This window comes from Stenella coeruleoalba (genome assembly GCF_951394435.1).
Source record: "Stenella coeruleoalba genome assembly, chromosome: X".
Classification (NCBI taxonomy): domain Eukaryota; kingdom Metazoa; phylum Chordata; class Mammalia; order Artiodactyla; family Delphinidae; genus Stenella; species Stenella coeruleoalba.
The window spans coordinates 15,523,748-15,536,798 of NC_137152.1; the positions used below are offsets into that span (position 1 = coordinate 15,523,748).

A 13,051-nucleotide genomic window follows, 5' to 3' on the forward strand; every position below is an offset into this window, starting at 1 on the left:
ATAAAAAGTCTCCAAGAAGTGAGGGTAAACACTCCTGAAAAGAATGGAAAAAATAGAAAGTCTTAACAACTAAAGAGCCAAATGAAACTTTTAGGAACGAAAATTTTAATAAGCAAAAGAAAAAACTCACTAGAGAGGCTCACAAGAAGAATGGAGATGATAGAGGGTCAGTGAAATTAAAGACGGTTCAATGGAAATGATCCAGTCTGAACAACAGAAAAAAGACAAAGGGTTTAGGCCCCAATGCAGAAAGATCTCCTAGGGACTTCCCTGGTGGCACAGTGGTTAGGAATCCGCCTGCCAATGCAGGGGACACGGGTTTGAGCCCAGGTCCGGGAAGATCCCACATGCCACGGAGCAACTAAGCCCGTGCGCCACAACTACTGAGCCTGTGCTCTAGAGCCCGTGCTCCGCAAATGAGAGAAGCCACCGCAATGAGAGGCCCATGCACTGCAACGAAGGGTAGCCCCCGCTCGCCGCAACTAGAGAAAGCCGGCACACAGCAATGAATACCCAATGCAGCCAAAAATAAATAAATAAATTTATTTAAATAAAAAAGAAAGATCTCCTAGAAATCAAGACCCTCTCCCAAAGACCCATAAACCAATAGGAAAAAAGGGGGGAGGGTTATAGATAGATAGCGCTAAGAAAAAAAGGGAAATATGCTCAACTTCGCTCAGAGTAAGAGAAATACAAACTAAAACTAATTGAGATATCATCCCTCAACCATCAGGTTAACAAGAGTCTAAAATATTGGCAACCTATTTTATTACTGAGGCTGTAAAGAAAGATAATGGTATAACCCACAGATAGGAATCTGACACTGTTTACCAAAATTACAGGTGCATTTATTCTTTAATTCACAAATACCACTTTGGGCTACCTAATCACAAATACACCCATACATGTATTAAATGGCCCATGTATGAAGTTATTCATCGCAGCTTAGTAGCAAAAAACTATACATCCAGGTGTCCCGTAAAAAAGGTATTGGTAGAATAAACAATGATACATCCACCCAATGAAGTACTACTCAGCTATAAAGAAGAATAAGGAAGATTCCCATATTCTGATTTGGAAAGGTGTCCTGGCTAAACTGTATTTGGTCTGGTACCTTTTAAGTAAGAAAGGGAGAATAAGAATGCCAGACAGTACATATTTTCGGCTCTGTGGGCCACACAGTCTCCACCATTGTAGCCCCAAAGTGGCCACAGGAGAATGGATGCGTTCCAATAAAACTTTAGTTACAAGATAAAGGCAGCCAGCTTACAGGTTGTAGCTTGCTGACAACGGACATAAAGAAACACTGAAAGGATAAATAAGAAACTAAAAAAACTTAGAGGAAACAGCACAGATGGGATAAAAACAGATAAATTGGACTTCAAAATTAAAAACTCATGCGTTAAAGAACAGCATCAAGAAAGTTAAAAGATAAATCACCGAACGGGAGAAAATATTTGCAAATCGTATATCTGACAAGGGATTATGTCTCCAGATTATATAAAGGATTCTTACAGCTCAACAAGATGTCAAATAGCCCAACTGAAAAAAAGGACAAAGGATTTGAAAAGACATTTCTGCAAAGATATACAAATGGTCAATAAACACATGAAAAGACATTCAACATCCTTAGTCATCAAGGAAATTCAAATCAAAACCAAAATGAGATAACACTTCAAACCTACTAGGATGACTATAATTTAAAAAAGAAAGACAGAAAATAACAAGTGTTGGTGAGGATGTGGTGAAATTGGAACGCTCACACATTGCTGATGGGAATGTAAAATGGTGCAGCTGCTTTGGAAAATTTTTCTGGGAAGGAGTTCCTCAAAAGGTTAAATATAGGGTGGATGCAACCCAAGTATCCATCAATGGATGAATGGATAAACAAAATGTGGTCTATCCATACAGCAGAGTATTATTCAGCCTTAAAAAGGAAGGAAATTCTGACACATGCTACAACATGGATGAACTTTGAGGACATTATGCTAAATGAAAAAAGCCAGCCACACACACACCCAGAACACTGTACGATTCCACTTACAAAACGTACCTAGAGTAGTCAAACTCAGAGACAGAAAGTAGAATGGTGGTTACTGGTAGCTGGGGGAAGGGCAGAGTGGGGAATCGCGGTTTAATGGGTACAGAGTTCTCGTTTTGTAAGATGAAAGAGTTCTGGAGACTGGTTACACAACAATATGAATGTACCACACTACTGAAAGGCACACTTAGAAACAGTTAAGATGGTAAATTTTATGATGTGTTTCTTTATCACAATAAAAAACTTGTAAGAGAACATTAGAGTTACCATATGACCCAGAAATCCCACTGCTAGGTGTATACCCGAGAGAAATGCAAACACAAGTCCACACAAAAACTTGTAGCATTATTCACAACAGCCCAAACTGAAAATAACCCCATCAACGGAAGGATGGAAAAATACAATGTGGTGTATCCATACAACAAAATACTATTCAGCAATAAAAAAGTAATGAAGTACTGATACATGCCACAACATGGATGAATCTTGAAAACACATTAAGTGAAAGAAGACAGTCACAACGAACCAGCATTACACGATTCCATTTATATTGAATAAACAAATCTCTAGAGACAGATAGTTGTTACTCCTGGCCAGGCTGGCAAACGGAAGCGATCATGCTCTGAGGTGCTGTCGGCATTCACTTGTCTTTTTTGATCCACGTGCTGGGTTACATGGTGTGTACAGTTTGTGAAAAGTCACAGAGCAGTACACAAGACTGTACCCTTTCCTGTATATATGCTATACCTCAATTAGAAGGAAAAATCAAGAGCTCATCACAAAGCGGGGTTTTGTGCCTTCTCACCTCCTTTCTGCAGCACAGGACCAGGAATGGAGTTAGCATGGATCTCCAACCTCAAAACTTAGGGAAAAAAAAATTTTTTTTAACCAACTGCAGAACTATAACACGACCCTACAACAGGATGATCGTCCAAAGGATGTGAGCCCCCAGTCTTTACTATTTCACAGAGCACATTTCCTTCCATACTGAGGTTCTGGTGTGTTTATTGCTGGGAGCAAAAGGAAGGCAAAGACATGGGGGACTGACATTTACTGAGCACTTACTAAGTTCAGGGCACTTGCTTGAATCTCTACCTAAAGGTTTGTTAAATGGGGGTCAGAGATGTTAAGTAAGTTATCCAGGGTCACACAGCCTATAAATGACAGGGCAGAAATTAAAACCTGATCCGTAAAGCCAATGTCCTTTCCCCTCTGCCACTCGTATTGCTGGGCACAGTGGGATACAACGATGGAACACATGTTGGTAAAGTTTCATCACGGATCTGTTTTGTCAGTTTTTACTCCAGAAGGCAGAAAGGCAATTTGCCTAAAGGACAACCTGCATTTCATACACGTTCCTGGATGGTGAGATGAAAGAGAGGCAGCCATGGTCCTGCCAGCTAGACTCCAAGTCCTGGGAGTACTCATCCAGGGGCAAGACCCATCTCCCGGATGTTTAAAGCAAGGTGTCAGGCTTGGTTTATCCAAAGTCACCTGTGTCAAACTGAATTTGAGATGAATCACAGCCCTCAATGTAAAAGCTAAAACTATAAAGCTTTCAGAAGAACACATAGAAGAGGAGCCTCAAAACCACAACCTGGACGTAGGCAAAGATTTCTTAGACAGGACACAGAAGGCAAACTTAACAGGAAAAGAGCCTAAATTAGATTTAATCAAAGTTAAAATTTTCTGCTCATCAAATGTCACAAGTAGATGAATAAGCAAGCCACAGTCTGGGAGCAAATGTTCACAAAATATACTTCCGACAAAGCACTTGAATCCGGAATACATAAAGAACTCTTCTAATTCAATACTAAGATGACAACCCAACTAAACGGGTAAATGGCTTGAACAGACATCTCACAAAGGAAGGTGTCTGCATGGCTAAACAGCACATGAAAAGGTGCTCAACATCACTGATCATCAGGGAAAGGTGACTTAAAACCATAATGAGAAACCACCACACCCCCCAACTAGCAGGGCCAAAATAGAAAAGCTCAGTAATACAAAGTGCTGGTGAGGGTACGAAGCCACGGGAACTCTTGGTGCACCGGTGCTAGGAATATAAAATGGTACCACTTTGAAAAAAAGTTTGGAAGTTTCTTTAATAGTTTAACATACACCTACCCTTTGATCCAGCCATTCCACTCCGAGGTATTTACCCGAGAGGAATAAAAAACATTTGCCATTAAAAAGACCTACAGACAAATGTTCACAGTAGCTTGATTTATAACAGCCCCAAACTGGGAACAACCCAAACGTCCTTCAACAGGAGAATAGCTAAACCAACTGTGATATATTCACGCAATGGAATAGTACTTGGCATTAAAAAGGAACAAGCTACTGGTAACAGCAACAGTACGGATGAATCTCAAAAAAGTCACGCTGAGTGAAGGAAGCCCGACACTGAAGAGTACACACTGCCTGAGTCCATTTACACAAAACTCTAGAAAAGGCAAATCTAATCTAAGCATAAGAGTCATCGCCCGGGGCCAGGAATGGGAGTGGAAAGGGGAACGAGTGGGAGGGGACATAAGGCAACTTTCTGGGCAGATGGAAACTATATTGTGATAGGATTTGCTTACCTAGGTTTAGCCGTTTCTCAAGGTTGTACAACTAAGATTTGTGCATTTCAATGTATATACATTTTTATACTAACAATGTTGAAACGTATAATCAAGTACGGGGTGGGGAGAGGTCAAGAAGAAATAAAGATGGCAGAATATTAATAATTGTTGAAGCTGCGTAATGCACATGCTTGAAATTTTCCATAATAAAAGAATTGAAGAAAAAAATCATTTACATCGAATGCTCCCGCTCTCCCCCTGCCCCTCCGTGTCCAGTTCTGCCTGGCCGCTGGGCTGCCCTCCCGCAGCCCCAGCTCCTGAGTGAACTCTGCTTCCTGCCAAGGTCTGCCGCTTGACTCCTTTCTGCTCTACAACTCCCCACCGCCAACCAAGCCCCTATAACCGCCAGGCATTTTTGGCAAGCCCTGTCACACCCAATAGCTCAAAACCTGTTCAAGGGACTGGGAAACAACAAGCTTTCCAGCTTGCTTTTCAAGAGTTCAGTCCTCTCCCGCCTACACTGTCTGACCAGGATTTAAACAGCACCTATCTCAAAGCCTGATACTTAGAAGGCTTTAAAAGATAGTTTATGGCTTGTATTCCAAAAATACGTCTGTAAGTTGACAACTGGGAACTGAACATGCATTTTCCTGCATAACAAATAATATACAGCCAGTAATGCAGTGGTCCAGTCCACAAGTATCTATCTACCCACTGTATGCACTCAAGGCTCCAACAGCAATGCCTCAATTCAATGCTACAGGTGCAATGCTTCTCTCATCAGTCAGTTCACATGACTAAAAGTTGAGGAAAGTTCCAGGCTCAATGCTGAGTCAGTAGCAGTAAAAGTGGTTCAAAAGGAAGGAGGCTCCGGGAAGGGCCCCTCTGAGCAAGCCAGAAGCCACGTGCAGCAGAGGACAGCTGAGGTCCGGCCAGTGGCTCGTGTGCACGGGTCCCTGGGTGTACAGTCATTGTTGCCTGAGCCGGCTGGTGGGGAGAGAGGAAAAGTGGGAGAAGGCTTCTGACTTACAGCCCCATCTTTAATCTCCTATTGCACTTGCTTGAAATAAAATCACATTTATATTATAGAAAATAAACATTATAGAACATGTGGACAAACAACAAGAACCAGTCTGCCCAGCATACAATCCAAACCACTGTTTCCATTCCAGTGTGGCCGGTGTGAGCTCTTCTAGTCTCTTCTATTAGATATGTACCACCCAGAAATGTGTCGTTACGATGTACCTTATTTTTTAATAAAATCACAATCGCACTATGCCTGGCCACCATTTTCACCTTGGTTTCTATAGGAAACCACATTCTGATTTCCTTTTGAGAGTGCCCAACAAATTTTGCTTCATCTCGACAGGAGAAACCAAGTGTCATCTGTGTCCACTGAGAGTTATTCTAAAAAGGAGCTGGATACATATTCCTAGGAAACACTCAAAGTGTAGCAAAGAAAAGTGCATCTGGTTCCCTGCCATTGAAGAGTTCACCGTCTGGCAGAAGATCAACCATTAAATCAATAATTATTTAATCGCAATTGTGTTACTTGCTAGGAAAGAAAACCACAGTGTGTGTACAACTGACGGGGGGCGGGAGAAGTTCGTGAAGGCTTCTGTGAAGGCCTGAGATGTGAAGGCTGAAGGAGCTTTGGGCAGAGGAGGGCTGCCAGGTGGTGGAGGGTGCCAGGATACGGTGGCTTCTCAGCAGATGACATGGACTGGAATGCACCGAGACTGGCCCAACCTTGGAAGACCAGTTACAAAGCTGCTGACAGTAAGCTGGGTGAGAGAAGCCAATGCTTGCACCAAGATGGTGGCAGGCATTTCTAGCAGAATGCACAGCACGCTATATTAGTCAGGATGAGCTAGGCTGTGCTGACACATCAGACAAATCCCCCAAATTTCAGGGGCTTCACTGCCATCTTGAACACACAACCTCAAGTTTGCCATGACAGAGGCAAACTTCCCTGGTAGAGAGAAGGGAAGCAGGTTTGAAAACCATTTGGAAGCAACAGGCTGGATTTGGCCATGAGGGACAGGGTGGAGTCAAGAATGACTCCTAGGTTTCTGACTTGAACTGCTAAATCGATGATTTCACTCATCAAAGTTTACTTACATAAGGGAAGGCAACGTCTAATATTGCCCTTACATTCTGCTGGAACTATTGATAGATTTGGCCAGTCTCCTGACCATGTATAGGTGGCACACCAAACGTGCATTCTACGACCACCACAGCCATGTGTCCACAGGACTGTCTTCCTTGGAACTTCGTGCATTTTCCAGAATGGTGAGGAAAGGGTATGCACCAAATTATTAGAAGTCTTAAGACACCTTTAAGTCGCTCTGGCTCTCTCTTTTCTTTTCTAATATTTATTTATTTATTGGGCTGTGCCGGGTCTTAGCTGCAGCATGCGGAACCTTTTCAGTTGCAGCATGCGGGATCTAGTTCCCTGACCAGGGACTGAACCCGGGCCCCCTGCATTCGGAGTGTGGATTCTTAGCCACTGGACCACCGGGGAAGACCCTACGTCTCTTTCTTAAGCAGGAGCCAATGCACCTGTGGATTAAGCCCATTAAAGTCAGCTGAGAGATACATTCAGGCATTTCTAGCAGAACGCACAGCAAGCTATATTAGTCAGGATGAGCTACGCGATGCTGCCACATCAGACAAATCCCCCAAATTCCAGGGGCTTAACTGCCATCTTGAACACACAACCTTCAAGTTTGCCATGACAGAGGCAAAGAGAGATGGAGGCGGCGTATCATCTAACTCTCAGTCGCTTTCAAAGTGACACTTGTTGATGCTGCTCACATTTCATTGGCCAGCACTCGTCAAAAGAACCCCAGCTAACTGCAAAGGAGATTAGGCAATGTGGAAGACTCTACGGAAGCCTGGTGGGCACGCTCTATGCCACATAACGCATCAAGCGAACGAAGAATCCATGAATAACATCATAGAAGGTGAAGCGAGACACAACCCACATGAAGGGCAGAGAATGGAACTAGAGCTGGCCTTATTTTAAACCATTATATATCTTTTTTTGTTGCAAAAATCCCAATCTTACTGTTGGCTAAAAACTAACAGAATCACTCCAGTGTCATTTAATACAAAAGGAAAAAATTACCTAGCCTCCAAAACCAGTGAAACCAGGGAAGAAGCTAGAATGTCTCCTCCCATGGCTGGTATGAACCTGATGGCCCAAGCATTTCCATTCCATTTTCTTGGCCCACAGCAGCATAGTGAGGGGCCCCACGATTGGCATATATTTTTACCAGTGACAGTCCATTACATGAGATGACACATGACCTGACTTTCTCTTGGAAAGGCATGCCCTAGGAGACAACTTTCTAGCAGTTGGGCTATATTTTCATAACCCAAGTTGCACTCTCTTACCACTATAAAAACCACCCCCAGGGCTTCCCTGGTGGTGCAGTGGTTGAGAGTCCGCCTGCCGATGTAGGGGACACGGGTTCGTGCCCCGGTCCGGGAAGTTCCCACATGCCGCGGAGCGGCTGGGCCCGTGAGTCATGGCCGCTGAGCCTGCGCGTCCGGAGCCTGTGCTCCGCAACGGGAGAGGCCACAACAGCGAGAGGCCCGCGTAACGCAAAAAAAGAAAAGAAAAGAAAAAAAAAAACCACCCCCAAGTCTTAGGAGCCTGACTAAATAAAAGCTTCTCTCTTGCTTATGCAAAATCCAAAGTGGATGATCCTGGTCCTACAGCTATCCTCAAAAGAGTGGTTCAGGGATCCAGGTACCTTCCATCATGTGCTACTGCCATCTTCTACAGCCAGCCTCCAAGGGCCCCACGGAGACCACAGAAAGGGATGAGAGAGTACGGGAAGATCTACAGATATGCCAGCGCCTTGGCCCGAAGTGACAGACATGACTAATACTCGCATTTCATTGGCCAGAACTAGTTATATGGCCCACACAGACTCAAAGGGTGCTGGAAAATGTAGTCCCTGCTTCCCAGCAACAAGTAGGAGAGTCAACCTCCTGACCACCTAGCTACCTCTGCCACTTTGTATCCTCCAAATGACTCTTGCCAGAAAAGGGGAATCATCAGGACACAGCAAAGTCAAGTAACTAACCTGGAGACTGATGTCTTGGTCTTTTAATCAATGTTCAGGAAATGCAAGGATTTCCTGTTGCAGGTGGCAATACCTCCCAACGTTTAAAATCACTGTGAACATAGCTGAAGAAAAAAATCAGAAGCAGGGCCCCCGAGTCAGGAAAGTAGCATGTATGTGAGGCTCAGAGAGGAGGGAGGGCAGGCAGAGTCAGGCACATCAGGTATGGGAAGCTCACCTGAGTCCCAGGTCCTGATCAAAGGGGCCGTTCTTGTCACTGGAGCAGTTAATAGCTAACTCAATAACCACAATAAATGTATTCAACTACAGCATCCTGGGAGAACAGTTTCTGTGGTCAAGATGTTTGGGAAAGCATGAGACAGTTACCCAGGTTTCCTTCCTGTAGGATGTCCGAGTTTTCCATACATTCACAAGCACTGAGAACCTCCAGGAGGGAGACACAGCACGCACCCGAGGAAGCTGCTCTGTGCAAACACACCCAACACACACAGTACATTAGCTAAAGTCGTGACTATGAATTCTGTTCAAGTAGAGAAATGGGCACCTCAACAAAAGGCGCCAAGGCATATTCAGAAAAGGCGGTTTCTTCTAAAAAACAAAAAAAGAGAGACATGTTTTGTTCTCCAAATCCTAGAAGTAACCGAGTGATGGACCCTCACTTGCTGAATTTGATAGCTTTACTGAATTTGAGACTCTCATCTTTGAGGATGGATGCTGGATGTTAAAAACAAACAAACAAACAAAAAACCCAAAAGAAACAAACAAAAAACCAGGTCCTTCTATGGGCCAAAGGCACACAGAGATGAGCGTCACCTCTGCTAAAAGTAAAAAGAACGTCCCTCAAAAAATTAAACATAGAATTACCGTTTGACACAGTAATTCCACGTCCCGGTATACACCCAAAAATGTGAAAGCAGAGACTTGAACAGTAATTTATCCACCATGGTCATTACAGCATTATTCACCACAGCCTAAGACATCACGCTAAGTGAAGTAAGTCAGTCACAGAAAGACAAATACTGTATGATTCCACTCATATGAGGCATCTAGAGGAGTCAAATTCACAGAGACAGAGGGTAGGACAGTGGGTAGCAGGGGCTGGGGGAGTGAGCAGTGGCAAGTTATTAAGGAGTACAGAGATTCTGTTTGGGATGATGAAAAAGTTCTGGAAATGGAGAGTGGGGATGACTGCATAGCAGTGCGACTGTACTTAATGACTCTGAAATCCACACTTAAAAATGGTTTCAACGGCAAATTTTATATTACGTACACTTTACCATAATTTTTTTTTTAAAAAAAAGCCAATGAGCTGCTCGTCAGCCCTCATGGCTTACGGCGGTTTTCTTTCACAACAGCGCCCACGTGCCCCCTTGCATGGGTTGATAGCTCTCCTGCAGCCCATCAAATCACCCAGGCACTGGTGACACATAACCTCCTATTCAGACCCACAAAGGACCACATAAAACTGCACAAGGAGATGGAAAACACGATCCAACCCAGCCTTGACTCATTATGACAACAGGAGATGGGAAGTGCTTAAATTTCACATCTATGATCCCCCCCCCCGCCCGAAACACACCTGGGACAGTTCAACAGTTCTTGGAGAGCAAGGTTGTAGAACATCTACAAAAAAGCCAAAGTGACAGATTTATATCTTTTTGGTGGAGACACCAAAAAGCTGTGAATGGCAGAGATCAGGAAGCCGGGGTGGGGGCTGTTTAAATCCGTGAACCGACTTCTTGGAGTTTCGTATATTGTTTGTCAAACCTATGAAAAGAACTTACTGGTTATGATGATGTACTGAAAAACGATTTATTCAAGACCAGGCTGAGGCCAACCAAAGGAGGTACATACTGCAGCTGAAAATTCTAGGCAATGAGGACCCAGAACGAAGGCTTGTTTTACACACACACACACACACACACACACACACACACACACACACACACAGAGAAGCAAAGCCACTGCACGCCAATTTTCAGAGTCGGCACCAGCAGGCAGGAGGTTACAGCTGTGCCTAATGGCCAAATGGACATTTAACCATTCAGAGAAGAGTCTGTTCAAACTCCATTTTCAGCAGAGAATGAACAGAAGTCGAGAAAACCGAGTGGTTCCAGGTGAAATGGGCTCCTGAACAACTTTTCTAAAAAAGATGTTGCGCTGAAGAGTCTACTCTGAGTGGTCAGAAACATCCAGGGAGTGTTTTCAGAGGCCCAGCAGCCACTTGTTTAAACAAGCTTGTTAAACAGCTTCCAGCTGGGGAGGATTTGCTCTGCAGAAAACAGATCCCGGCAAAGAATGGATGGTAATAAAGCTAGCTTACCATCTCATCAGCACGGTGTGGCCGCCGCCATTTACCTTCTCACAAGCTTTTGGGGTTAGGGCAGGCATGTTACTCCTGTTTGACCAGTGGAGAAACCAAGGCACAGGGTCTCCCAGGTGAACTACTGTCCCACAATGCTTGTGAATATCACCCAAGTGCCAGAGGCTTGTCACATAGCTTCCAAAGGTTCGGTAAGGAAAACAGCCAAGCAACAATCCGTTCCACACCTGGAGGAACTCGTGCCAATCAAAAGTACTGATTTAAGGCTGGGTTCTTCTGGCACACTTATTACAGTGAGCTGAGTGTCCCGTTCCGGCAACGGAGGAGATCCTGAAGCCGGGAATGTTTGTGCACTACAGGATAAAATATATCTGTCACACTGGTAGTAGAGCACAGCCCCACTGTCAATCTGTGTTAAGTGTGCAAAAGAACACCGGGGCATTTCTAAGAGACGCCCCCTCCCCCCGTCCCCCATTGTAATAGACCATTACCCACCCTTGACTGCAAAATGGAATCATGTGGGAAGCATTCGACAATCCTGAGGCCTCAGATTCTGATATCATTGGTCTGGGATACAGTCTGGGCATTACGAGTTTGAAAAGCTCCCACAGGTGATTCTAACGTGTAGCCAGGGTTGGGACCCACAGGAGTGAGAAACTAACAGATGAATAACTAGTGGAGGGCGGGGAACTCAGCCTCGACTGGGTTACAGGCTGTTTCTTGGATCATCTGATGTTTAAGAAAACTGAAGAATAAAGAACTATGAAAGCCAGGGGCCTCTGTTTTCTTACCTGTAAAGGGTACAAGGCTACCTACTCTGCCCTCCCCAAAAGGTGGGGCGGTCCTGTCGAAAAGAGTCAGCTGGTGCTAGGATGGGGAGGAAGAGATGGTGCTTCGGTGGCGTGGGCGAAGATAAGGAAAACTGGGAGGAATGGGGTGGGGGCGAAAGGGGACACCGCCTCACCTGCGTCGTAGAAGGCGTCGAGCATGGCTGTCTCCCCAAAGTCGAGCTCCCCGAAGGGCACGAAGGTGAGGTGGGCGCCCTCAGCCTCGCAGGCCCGCAGCAAGCACCGCCGCGCCCCCGCCTCGCGGCCGCCGGCCGCGCCACCCTGGGGGCTCTCGCTGCGCACGTACACGGCCCGCAGAGCCCGCCGCGGCCCGCCCCCGCCCTCGGCCGCCCCCTCGGGCTCCAGCGGCCACGCCGGCCCCGCCGCGCCCTCGTCCCCCGGCGGCAGCGGACACTGTGCGGACTCGGCCGCCACCCCGAGCTCCCCAGCCGGAGGAGCCCCGCCGCCGCTCTCCATGTGGCGTCCCTGCGCGCCCTTCCTTGTCCCACCTCCGCGCGAGTGGCCGGCGGCTGTGGCACCTGCTCCTGCGACGCGGGAAGAGAGCTGGGGAAGCCAGCGCCCGCCGGTGGCCCCGGGACGGGCAGGCGACGGCGGGGCCCCTCGGCTACATGCAGAAGCTCCAGCCCCGCAGCCCCCGAGCGCCCTTTGAAGGCTCGGGAGGGGCGGGGTCTTCGGACGTCAGGGCGAGCGGAGGGCGGGGGGAGGTCCGGGAAGGGCGGCGGGGCAGGAGCCCGCCGGGCGCCCCCTGCCGCCTCCCCCGGGCAGCGCCCTAAGAAGGGCGGATTCACGAATTTCAGGGTTTTGCTGTTGTTGCCGTCCCTCCAGCCTTAGGAGTCCCATTTTTTTCCCTCAAAACAATTTGAGGCTTTTCAAGCAGAGTAAAAGCTCTTTCAAAGCGCCAGCTGGATGTAAATCTTCAATTCCAAACTAAACACAGATGTAGTGTTAACCCAGAATCGAGATAAGATGCTTATTTAAAATACCTCTGAGTTTGTACTCCTTGTCCCCAGTTGCCAAGAGCATGGCCCTCCTGAGCTCATGCCCTGGAGACCCGCTTGTCCTGACTTTCACTGTGACCTTGACAAAAGCACCGTGATGCACCAGCATCAAATTTTGTTGGCCTGGAAAATACACTCCAAGTAGCCTGCCTGCCAGATCTAAGAAATGCTGTGAAC

General features: G+C 46.2%; 1 protein-coding gene across 1 annotated transcript in view; it reads right to left on the reverse strand.

Annotated features, from left to right (window-relative positions):
• The window catches only part of MAP3K15 (mitogen-activated protein kinase kinase kinase 15), a 147,966-nt gene extending 135,443 nt beyond the window's left edge, over window positions 1-12,523 (reverse strand). The window contains 1 exon segment of the mRNA XM_079911706.1: window positions 11,993-12,523. Coding sequence (XP_079767832.1) covers window positions 11,993-12,332 — 340 coding nt within the window. The 5' untranslated portion in view covers window positions 12,333-12,523.
• Window positions 12,524-13,051: the final 528 nt, after the last annotated feature.